This window comes from Lissotriton vulgaris, chromosome 5 (genome assembly GCF_964263255.1).
Source record: "Lissotriton vulgaris chromosome 5, aLisVul1.2, whole genome shotgun sequence".
NCBI lineage: Eukaryota > Metazoa > Chordata > Amphibia > Caudata > Salamandridae > Lissotriton > Lissotriton vulgaris.
Window position 1 is genome coordinate 1,426,675,244 of NC_141693.1, and position 12,159 is coordinate 1,426,687,402.

A 12,159-nucleotide genomic window follows, 5' to 3' on the forward strand; every position below is an offset into this window, starting at 1 on the left:
GAGCGCCCCCGCCGAGACAAGAACCTGGACCACCCACCGCTAAGTCGTCCGTCCAAGTCGAAAAGGCATGACAGGCAGAGTGTCAGGGACAGAGCAGCCCCACCACAGAGGCAGGTAGCACCCCCCCCCCCCCCCAGACCCGGGCCCCTGAGAGTAAGGGACAGAGCAGCGGCCCAGCTGTCACGCAACCAGCAAACAGCAGAGGCCAAACAAACCTCCGTCGCATACTCCCATCCAAGACCTACCAAGAGGAGGCAAGCAGAGGGGGCGTAGGGCAGCATGCAAAGTAGCGCCCACACACACAGACAGCTCCGGGATCAGGGCCTGCAGCTAAGAGGGCAGAACCATAAAGGAAACAAACATTCAATCACAGGATGTTGAACCAATGCCGAGGACCGAACTTGGGACACCAGCTCCAAGCCGGCAGCATTCGCTGTAACGCCACATGCACTGGCACCACAAGGAACACACCGGAACAAGAAATGCCGCATCCGAGCACCCTCCGGGGGAAGCCAGGGAACTGCAGCCGGAGACCGAGCACCACGCTCCCAGGCAGGCCTCAGCAAAAGCGGCAGCCTCGAGACATCCGAGGCAGGAGTGCAAACACAAGCGTTCCATGGTATGCAACGCCCCGTAACAAACAGCACAACACTGACAGAGGGAGTAAAAACACCGCAAAAGCGGGACTCACCCGGAGCGGGGGCCTGAGCAGCATCAGCAAGGCCCCCACACACCAACAGCCGGATCCGGGATCGACCATCAAGCGCAGCGCGTCTCCCACCCGGCCAGGCTCGGGGAGACGCGCTCAGCGACCCGGAAGGAACCGGGAGGCGGCGCACCAGCCGCAAAGGGCCGGAAAACCGGAACAACGGCTGCAAAGAAGTCAATCCCCCCCAGCAAGCCCGGCAGGCCGGGGGGGAGACACATCAGGAACCTCACCCCTGCCCGTGAAGCCAGGCAGCCGGGCAGGAGGAGCCAGAAGAGTACTGCACGCCACTCAAGCCCAGCAGGAGCCGGTGCAGCCCCCATCATCAACAGCATCCATCAGCCATTCTGTTGAAGACAGAAAAAAAGAACAGGAGGGCTGCTGGGTAGATCCTTCCTTTGTACTCCCGGGGGGAGGGGCAGTAGGGATATCCCAGCATTCCTCTTGTTTTTATTTTCTGTCAGGAGATGGTTATCTCCATAAGTTCTGAATGGGCCGAGGACATAAGGGACCTGGGGGTAATGGGTCAATTCTGGGATCTCATTGGGGAAGGGGATCGAAAGGTAAGTGATGTGTCTTGTTTTACCCTTGGCTTGTTTTAATGAAACTTTGTGGCCAGATGTAAAACTTCTCTTGTTCGTAGAGACGCTGTACGTTATATACAGAAATGAGTCAAATTGACAAGCTAGAGTGACATTTTCTATTTTCTGGAGAAATCTTGTGAAATCAATGGTGTGTCGCTTTCTAAGTACAATATACTGGTACATACAGCAGAGAACCCTGCCAAAAAGCTCAATGTGTAATAAATAAACGTGGACTGTGCAAATTGGTGGTCTCTTCTGGATGCTTTTCAGTCTGCAGGCATCAAATTACTTTTTGCAAGTCTAAAAATCAATATTAATTCCAGAGTTTAACAGACATGCTACAAACCTCTTAACGCAAGTGTGGCTTTTTAATTTAACAAACTCCATAGAATTTTGAATTACCATAATCTACTCTCACAGCCTCTTCCCATTGAAACATACGGGCTTCGCTATCAATAGTTCAGCAGGTGCTGTGACACTGGGGCCCAGAGGTGTGAGGGGCCCTCTGCACCTTATTCACACTGCAGTGCAGATCTATATCTACAAAGGTATTGTGCTGCTGCTCTCTTCCTCAGCCATGTTGTTCATTGAGCCTGGCTAGCACCACTTGTGTGAAGTGAAAGATTGCAAGCACAGATATTATCTCTGTAGAATCCAATTGCCTGTGAATTCTCTACACATATGGCATGGCAGCTGACGTCCCACCCCATTCACCCTCGCTCGCCCCCCCTGCTGTTCACACTCACTTCTTGAGCACTGCAATCTCGTTCTCCAGGCTGGTGTCTCGCATGTTGTGAGACTTCTTGATGCACTTGAGAGCAAAGAGCTGTCCAGTGGTCCTCTCCTTCACAAGGTACACTTCCGAGAAGGCCCCGCTGTGAGAAGGAGCACAACAAAATTGATAAATCTCTCCAATATGCATTGTATCGTTGAAATAACACAATGATGCACTAAAAACAGCGGTTTCTTCTAACAACACATTGAACTGCACTATGTTTATCTCAGATCTCTGTTTAAATTCAAAAGTAATGCATTTGCTGTCAAAAAATCTCAGCAATAAATGAGGAAAAGGTAGCAGAAATAAATGATCAGCGTTTTGATAAGGAACCACACATTGTCGCTTCAATAGCATCCCAGAACTGACAGCATCCAGGCTCCGTGTGTGAATAGCCTACCCTGTCCTATCTTTTTTTTTTGCATTTTGCGATAATCAGGATTTCCAGAATGTAAGGAGAAACCTGGACTGGCTGAGCAAATCATGAAGATGCCTGAGAAAGCTGGGAACTCTGGAAGCCAAGCTAAATTTCAGCAAATGTGACTATCTCATTTAAAGACTGATAGATTTCAACATTCCACAAGCACATAACTATATAGGCTTTACAAATCATGACATTCTAAAATTGTCAGTTCATATTTTAACAGGATACTGTAGTCACAGAAGTTGTGTTTTGTGTACAAGCTAAAATCGGAAATTAATACATAATGACTCAGGTGATGGAGTTTTTGAAGTGGTTTGTGGAGAATATTCTGGAATAAAGAAGAACTCTTTGTGTTACCAAAAATGCAAATATTTAAACTATGGGAAATAATTGGCTGTGAAATATATATAAACAGGTACTACGTGTGAGATAAAAAGAGATGAATATATATGGAAATGAGCCAATGGGCTGTATGAGACTAAGGATTGCATTTATAATGAGTTAATAAACAGCATTTGAAAGCACTCATTCTGAGCTCCGTTAAATTCTAGGCGCAGATTGTGCAAGTAGTTACTAGAAGATTGTTTAACACTGAGGGCCCTGTGGGCCGAGGGAGAAGTCTTGAAACTGGGATCTCTTGAAGCAACATACAGCAACCATACGTTTAGAGTTTAAGCACACGTTTCCTCCTGAGATGTGGCGTCTGAAGCAGTGCTTAATGTATGCTTTGCTGGTGGGCACTACTGTCGCTTATTGTTCGGTCCGACGCTTAACAAGTTTGAAGTGCCTGATCAGTTCTTCTCTAGGGTGTTCCAGAAAAGCCTGTGTGTCAGTGGCTTCACGTGACTCGCCCATCGAAGACCTGTTTTCATAAATCTGCGATGCCCTCTGTTACTCCACCGAGGCAAGAGGGGGCAAGAGTGGGAGCTGTGGTCCCTTTGTGCTATTTTTGTCAGCAAGATCCCTCTTTACACTCTGAAGGAGAAATGGAGGTCTCATTTTGAAGAGAGAGTACGGGATCTAACGGTGAGTAGTTTAACTCCTTCGCTGCGGGGCTAATTCCCCGCTGTGCTGGGGGGAGGGGGCCGCGTGCAGCGCCACGGTGCTTGTGACGAGCTCAGCTCAGGCCCGTTTCTTAGAACGTTCAGCACAGCGGGGGAATTAGCCCCGCGTGTGAGTGCAGAAGAGTGGGAGCAGTGGCAGAAGGTAATTTTGAGAAGTAGTGGGGCAGACACATGTGCTCACTCAGTTCCAGTGATCCACAAGCAAACACAATCACAGCCATCCATTCACCACCAGACACATACATGCAAACGTACACCCATCCATTCAAAGGCACTGACACACCTATACTCACAGCCATCCATTCACAATCAAACACATACACCCACCCACTCACAAACACATATACACGCACACATTCTTGCACAGAACCATTCACAGCACACACACACACACAAATAAACATACATTCATACATAGACAACTTCAGAAATTCAATAAAGAACTTGCCGGGCCAAATGGGTAAAGTCAGACCCAGTGGGGGCAGAAGGGAACTGCACGATGCCCCAGGAAAGAGCAGGAAGCCTCAGAGTGGGAACAAAAACAAAACCAAAAAAGATCTTGCCACCGTCTCTCATTGGTTAACCTTGTCACGGGTAAGCCAATGAGGATGGACCTCCCCTTACTCATCACAGAGTGGGGCAGAGTCTGTAAGACGCAGTATGGCGTCATTGATAGACAGTCAGCCCTGGACACTTCAGTGTTTATACTCGAAGAGCCAATGGCTGACTCTATTAGTGACGCTTCCCTACATCATCAAGGGGAGACTTTCATAGGTCTTTGCAGGGCTGATGATATCACTGTCCTCAGGACTGTGAGAACTTTATCCCAGCAAACCCTGGCTCAAGTTGCCAGGCACTTGTGTATTAGCGCATGTAAAGCCCCTGACTGCCTGATGCTGACATCAGTGTCTACCAGGCTGACCTTTGCTCTGCCACCAAATGAAAGAAATGCCCCTAGGCATCTAAGTTTGTAGATACACACCGTATTTTAAGATAGAGATTCTTTTCAAATATGCATTTTTGCCAACGTGCTGTTTTGCCAATCAGAGGGATTTCCGTTTCCTGGCATTTACTTTGAGAACATTTTGGGATTTTGGGACCCTCGACTCCCTAAAAAACATCCATCAAATTGGGTGTTGATTTGAGGGTAGATGGACCAAGGTGATTATTAATTAAGAGTCATCAATATAATATGAATTTCATAGCCAATTGGTGAGGCAAATTAAGAACCAGAGGGTCCCAGGCAGTCAGACGTTAATAGGCACAAATCTATATGAGCTGGAAGGTGTAAATACATATAGGGACACCCTCTAAATACATTGCAAGTTACAGAGAGTATTGAAAAAAGGAAGCTCACAGAGGTCAGGTAACACTATAAATATACTCTGGCCACTCTTTAGCTGGACACATCTCCAACAGTTTGCACACCAGAGGACCCAAACCCAAAAAAACAAATCCTCCTCTTGTCGCGCCTAATACAGCATGAGAGGACAGCAATAAAAATGCAGGCATACTGGCTTTATTAGCGTGTCATCATATTAATCAATGGCAGGGCATAATCCCTCAACCACATTGCATGTAAAGCTATTCCAATGTTACTAAAATATACACTAAATGCACTTTTCCTTCAATGCAGAAACATGCGGCAATGTTAACTTTCAGTGGCACATGTAGCATCTATTCCAACAAACCAGTAAATATTTTAGGAGCCAGCTTCTTATTTCTACACTTACTCAACTTCAAAACACATGGATACACACACCCCCTTTCTGTGTTGAAAAGTAGTGGTGAGGAGGTTGAGTAATTCCTCCCGATGGGGTAGCACGTTTAAGAAGGCAGCACTAACCATACTTTGATGGATTTTTTCCGGAACCTCTGTCACAGGTTGAGTTCTAGAACCTGGCGTAGGGGTCTGTCCAGGGAGCAGAACGTCAATATGATTGTTCGGGGTATCAAGAGCTCTTAAAGACGCTCTAGACTCTTTAGTTAGAATGCCAGTAGGGGAATGCCATGGAAGAAGAAAGGTTGGGTTAGGTATGTTTGCCATTAGCAGTATGTGGTAGGACAATACTTTTGACCTTCCCGTACATCCTTGGCATGGATGGGCGTAGAGAGACGTGGCTCTTGGCTCGGCTGCAGCACATCAGTGGCGTGGTCCCACTGTCATCACCCTTAAATACCACTCTAATGCCCAGCACAAACCCAGACGATTTGGAAGCTAGACCGTTCCCTCGTCAAAATTCTAGATGTGTGTAACGTAATTTCCTAAAAATATTGGCAGGCTATAATGACGGCGAATTAGTGGGACACAAGAATTTTCCAAGCAGATATTTAAGCATTTACAACATACCAGAGAAAATAATGCATGGAACTAAAGTTAAAAAGCCAAAATATGATAAACAGAAACTCACCAAAATATTCGGTGGTCTTTTTTTGGACCACAAAATGATGAATTACATAGTACTTGTATGTTCCGCAACATGTGATTCACTCTGCTCGGTGTTAACTCAAATTTCTCCCAGATTGCTTTCAAAACCTTTTCCCAGGTTTTACCTGGTGAAAAGTTTTATCTCTTAAAAATTATACAGGCATATACTTGCTGGGTGCAGATTACTACCTAAGTCAGAATCCTGATTCTGTTTCAAGCTAGAGTTTCTGCACGAATCAGTATTTGAGCGGGCAGAAGAATGAGGGCCTACAGTAGGAAATTCTAAAACCCATGGCATCTGATGACAATATTATTGCTCCTCTTTTAAAATCTTTAAGGATGCTCTGTTAGGGATGCTATATTGCATCTCTCCTCTGTCCCCTCTCCCACGTCTTATACACTACCCACTGTAGAACCCATTTACATACATTATTCATGATATTATTACATAGCGGGTTCACTTTAATATCGCAAGAAATGAGGTTAGTGGTTGACTGGGGTGTGGTAAAGCAGCAACTGCAATCACTGTCAAGGAAGGCACAAGCAAACCGCAAATTAAACTGTGTTCAACACTTTGGTAGTTTTGCACAGAGCAGTCAGGCTCAACTTAGAGGCAATGTGTAAAGTATCTGTGCAACACTTCAAACAGTAAAACAGTGAAAACACTACACAATAAGATCCCACGCTAGGTTAGACAAATAGAGCTTAATTTAATAAATAGAAAAGACCTAAAAGACAGAAATCCAGACAGCAGAACAGGAATTATGATTTTTTTTCAAGAATAAAAGGAAAAATAGGTCTGAAAAAGCATAAAGCGGCAACTGGGCATATTTGGTCGCGCTGGACTGGGTCAAAGTCGATAGTTCAGGCCGACGGTGGGTCAGATACAATCCCAGATTAGTCAGGCTGAAGTTTTACCATCTCAAGTTTTGTCCCAAGAGTCCTGTTTGTGTTGGAAAGAGTCACAGGGAGCGTCTCTGGTGGTGGTCAGGTGTCGCAAAGAGCAGGCTGGTTCTCCCGGATGTGCAGGCTGGAGCTTCGCATTGGCAATCCTCCACGCGATTGATGCTTGCTGTGCTAAGAGATGGGCTGGCGGCTGCTCTGGCTTATTTTCAGTGAGAGCAGTGTAGTTCCTGTTAGAATGGGCACAGTTGCGAAAAACCCAAAAGCATAAGAGCTTGAAAGTCACATCAAAGTTCAAGGACTTGAGAGGTACCACTTGGAGGTCAGGACCTCACTGAAGACAGATCCAGGAGCTTTTGGTGGAGCCTTTTATATCCCTGAGACTCAGATCAGCAGACTAGCCCTTTGATTCACTATGGGATCCTAGGTTCAAGATGGTGTGCAGGTCCAGGTCTCCCCCGCCCCCCAAGCAAGTGGGCAGCAGGTCAGCACAACAGGCCAATAGCTCCTTCAGAGTAGCAGTGCAGCCAAGTGGCAATCCTTTCAGCAGCACAGCAGTTCTTCTTCCTGGTAGAGTATCTACAGGTCCAGAAGTGTACTGAAGAGTTGGCATCTAAGGTCTCCTATTTATACCCTGGTGTCCTGGTTCTGGAAGGTGGGAGACGCTTCCAGACAGTGCCTTTTGGGTGCATTGAATTCCCTAGTTCCCCTGCCTTGCCTATAAGCTGGCTGATGTGACAATGCAGGGTCGTTAGGCCCTTTGTTTGGAGACAGGACACAACCTATTCAGGAGTAAGTGAGGCTGGGCCCAGCTTGTCCCTCCCATCCTGCCTGTGATGGCCAATCCAATATCACCTAAGCTCCTCTTGTTTGTGGCTGTCTAGCGGGAATACACAAAGCCCAGCTGTCACCGAACCCAGACAGGTTATCAGAGATAAGCAGCAGGCACCAAATGGCTAAAGTAAGAAAATGCCAACTTTCTGAAAATAGCATTTTTAGTATCGCAATTCAAATTCTAACTTCATCATAAGTTACGATTTTAAATTGTAATTCCAGAGACGCCAAACATGAACTAGTTATCTATTCCCATTTGAAAATTGCACTTATAAAATGTAATAAGGCGACTCAAACGTTAATCTATGGAAAAGAGAAGCCTTGCAATAGCAAAAAACGCATTTAAGAGTTTTTCACTATCAGTACACGTAAAACTTAAAAGTACATGTGCTACTTTTTAAATACATTGCACCCTGCCATCTGGGCTGTCCAGGGCCTCCCCCCTAGGGGTGACTTATATGTCTTAAAAAGGAAGGTTTGGGCCTGGCAACATTTAAATTGCCCGGTGGAAATGGCAGCTTAAACTACAAACACAGGCTTTTCAATGGCGGGCATCAGACAAGATTAAAGGGCTACCTAAGTGGGTGGCATAATCAGTGCTGCATGCCCACCAGTAGAATTTAATTTACAGGCTCTAGGCACATGTAGTTCCACTTTACTAGGTACTTACAAGTAAATGGAATATGCCAATTTGGTATAAGCCAGTTTCTCCATGTTTAAAGTACAGAGCACAAGCAATTTAGCACTGGTTAGCAGTGGTAAAGGGCGGCACAGTGTCCTAAGGCCAACAAAAACAAATTTAGCAAAACATAGGAGGAGAAAGTCAAAACGTTTGGGGATGACCCTGTAGAAAGGGCCAGATCCAACAGATATAAATGGGCAAAGATGTAAAAGTTCCAATAATCAATAAAAGAAATAAATACACACTCAGTGAACTGCTTATAAACCATTAACTGTATTACAAAATGTAATGCTCCGAAATCATAAGAACTTAAATCGTTTAAGAAAGGTAGAGGAAGATAGATATTTTATTTCTAATCAATCTCTAAGATGATGCCCATTCTTGCAATAACCTAATTATAAGGGATTACACCCTAGTGAAAAAATCCTAGTTAAAAGCAATGTGAAAAATGTGTTATCGTACAGTGTAGTACACAACTATGGTGACTAACTGAATAAGTCTGTTTCAAATTAACATCCTTTCATCAATATTTTCATTTGCATATTCTAGCAATGTAAAAATGTATATATTTTTGAAAACTTTAAAGACATTAATGTGAAGTTTCACAACTGTGTAAAGTTCGCAAATGTTACGCTTTCGCACACCCAAGTGAAAAAAAAAATGTTACAACAATGTATGTTATGCATATCCTTTTCATCATAAAATATAGTTCTGCATGTGATATGATTCTGAAAAAACAAGCAGTGCCTGTTAATGGGTTTAGTGTTACATTTCTGGTCCTTGTGTTAACAGGAGTTTGCACAGACATAGACATTATCTGTAAATACAATGCACATGTTACTCTGATCAAATATGTCAAAACTTTTTTACGGGACAATGTGCAAAAAAATTATGTATCTTAAATTGGGAATTACATGATAAGAATTCCACATGTAGTTCCCCATTTTATCCTGGTCAAACTCAGAACACAATGGGGCTTATTTATGAGCCCTTGCATCAGGTTTGCGCCTCCGGTGCGTTACTTATTGTAACCAGCAGGGTAAAAAATACGCCATGTAGTGTCATATTTACAAAGTGACGCATCTAGGTAGATGTGTCACTTTGTAAACCCCTGCTCCACCTTATACCTGCGCCAGGTATCATGTATGAAGGGTTATCGTTTTGACGCAGGTAAGCCTTGTAGAAGTGATGCAGTGAAATCTACGAGATTTCACTGCATCACTTCTAGGACGCAAATGCGTCAATATCTTATGCCTGCCTCATAGCAGGCGTAAAACTGACACAGGTACATTTGAAATGGGAGTTGCCCATGTATAATGACCCATTGATGAAGTTGCGTCATTTTCGTGACACACTCCAGCAATGCGTCATTCTTGCGCCTACAGATACGTCAGAAATACTGACGTATCTGTAACTCCTTGCAACATGATGCCTCATACTGTAAATATGACACGTCCAGCAAGACGCAAGGAGGGCACAATGAAAAGTGACGCATCACTGTTTTCACGCAGCGATGTGTCCTTTTTCATAAATGAGGCCCAACGTATTTACCAATTTTCTTAAATATTAAAGCTGGGGTTATTGGTATTTACCAGACGTTATAAATACTTCACCCTTTACTGAGACACTTGCAATCAAGTATTTAGTATTCTTCCTCTGCAAAATGTATGTGTGCCTAGACAAGCCCTGCAAAAGAAAAACTTAAGGAGCTAAATTCTGCATACATTTATCTAACTTAAATGGGTTTAAATAAAATGAAAGAGCAGAAAAAACTTTTGGAAAGTACACTAGGAAACATTGCAATCTTCAGAAAAGATTTTTAAAAACTTAGCAAACCTTTACTAGAAAAGACCAGTACATTTATAGCCCTATAGATTCAGTTAGTATTGATAGCTCATGAGTTGCATGCTTCTAGTACATGTATTGCATTCTCATTAATAATTAGTTCTATTGTAAATAGATGCTTTTGTCCATTCATTTATCATACAAGAATCGCATTGAAAATATATTTTAATATTTGCATTTTAAATTCAAGAATTTATTGACTCTTTTGGAAATTTATAAATGTAAATCATTTTATTCTTACATCGTACTTATTGAATATATTGCATTTCTTGCTTTCGTTTTAAAATGTATAACTCACAACAATAATAAAGTAACACTTTTTATCTACGCCAAAATGCAAATTTAACTATATATAATTAGAATGAAATTATAACAGTAGAACTGTATAAGCCTGAAGGTCCTGCAGTACCTTAGGCTCGATTCACAAAGGTAAACTTACACTTTTGAGTAAGTTGACTCTTTTTTAGTATTCAAAAACAAACAATTTAATAGTAACTTTACGACTGTAGAGACTTCCCAGTCAGGGCAGAGAACTCCACATATAAAAAGATAGGACATCCAATAAAAAGATAGGCCTGTCCTATCTTTTCATATGTGGAGTTCTCTGCCCTAACTGCAGAGTTTCCACAGTCGTAAAGTTATTATTAAACTGTTTGTATGTGTGTAAATTTACCTTTGTGAATAGCACCCTTTATTCTGTAGAATATGCAACCAAATCATGCAAAAGAGACTGTTACTCTTTAAAATCTACTGTTGTTTATTTCTTAATACAGGGTTGTTCTGGTGTCATAATGTGCCAGCAAGAAGAAAAATATGTCATTGCTTATTTGTAAAAAGTTATTACAAGCAACTGTAGCATAATACTGCTTCTTCTGCTGTGGTATCAGATAGCAGAAATTGTTTTTCTGCAGAAGCTGTGAAGCAGGAAGGTGCACATCACCTTAGCAAATTCTCTTCCAGAGGATAGACACTGTGCTACAGTTTCAGTATTCCATTCGCTCATAAATTCTGTAACCTCACACCACGGCAAGACCTGTCTTTTAGTAGGGTCCACTTTGCTTCTCAAGAAGAACAGCTCAGAACATCCTTGCACTAACAGAATATAGCAGATATGTAATGATATGAGATGCTGCTTTATAGAGAATTATTGCTAATGTCTACTTTATTTTAGCATCTTCTAAAAAACCTACTGGGATTTGGAATTATTATTTGTTCATGTTGCATTGGAGTTCCCTGAATTGTGAGGGTTTTCATCTTGTAACCCCTTACTGCTCTATGGTCACAGAACATCTAAGAATCTTTCGAGGTTCGGGTTACTGCATCACATCTACCTCAATGTTCAATAGTCATATTCAAGCCTGTGTCTTCCATTTAGATCTTGTCTACATGCAGCCTTTTCTGATTTTGAAAGACCTATTGTGCTCAATACCAATTCTTAGGGGTCGATTACGATGCAGTTCGGGAGGGCTCTGTATCAGATTCGGGTTTGACAAATCCGATTCGGAACCCTTGTTTCCGAGCAAATTGTACACAGTTAGTTCCCAACGACTGATTATGATGCTCAGAAACCCATAAGGGCTGTCCGAATGGGTTCCGAAAGGCATTCGGACAGGTAGAGTCGGAGCCGAATCGTACAGCTCTATGGACTCAGTTTCCTAGCGATCGATTACGATGACCGAATTAGACAGCCGTTCCGATTTGGTTTGACCTTAACAAAATGGCAGTCGGAATCTGTCTTTGGGTGCCTGTAGCAGGCCCCCCTTCATCCGAGGCCTACCGAATGGGGCCTGTGGGTGTACCCAAGGGACCTCCATTTTCAACCATGCTCAGTGTGGCAGGCACCATGGGGTCCCTGCCACAGGATTCACAATTTTCCCCAGCCACCCCTTTCTTTAATGAGAGGTTGTGTTCTCG

General features: G+C 43.3%; 1 protein-coding gene across 2 annotated transcripts in view; it reads right to left on the bottom strand.

The window, feature by feature from the left end:
• Nucleotides 1-12,159, bottom strand: part of CAMK1G (calcium/calmodulin dependent protein kinase IG) — a 341,561-nt gene that overhangs the window by 105,114 nt on the left and 224,288 nt on the right. The window contains exon 3 of one of the 2 annotated variants that reach the window (XM_086923369.1): nt 2,037-2,199. In XM_086923369.1, coding sequence (XP_086779495.1) covers nt 2,037-2,080 — 44 coding nt within the window. In that variant the 5' untranslated portion in view covers nt 2,081-2,199. The remainder of the gene's footprint in view (nt 1-2,036; nt 2,200-12,159) is intronic. The other variant, XM_086923368.1, reaches the window with a different exon arrangement.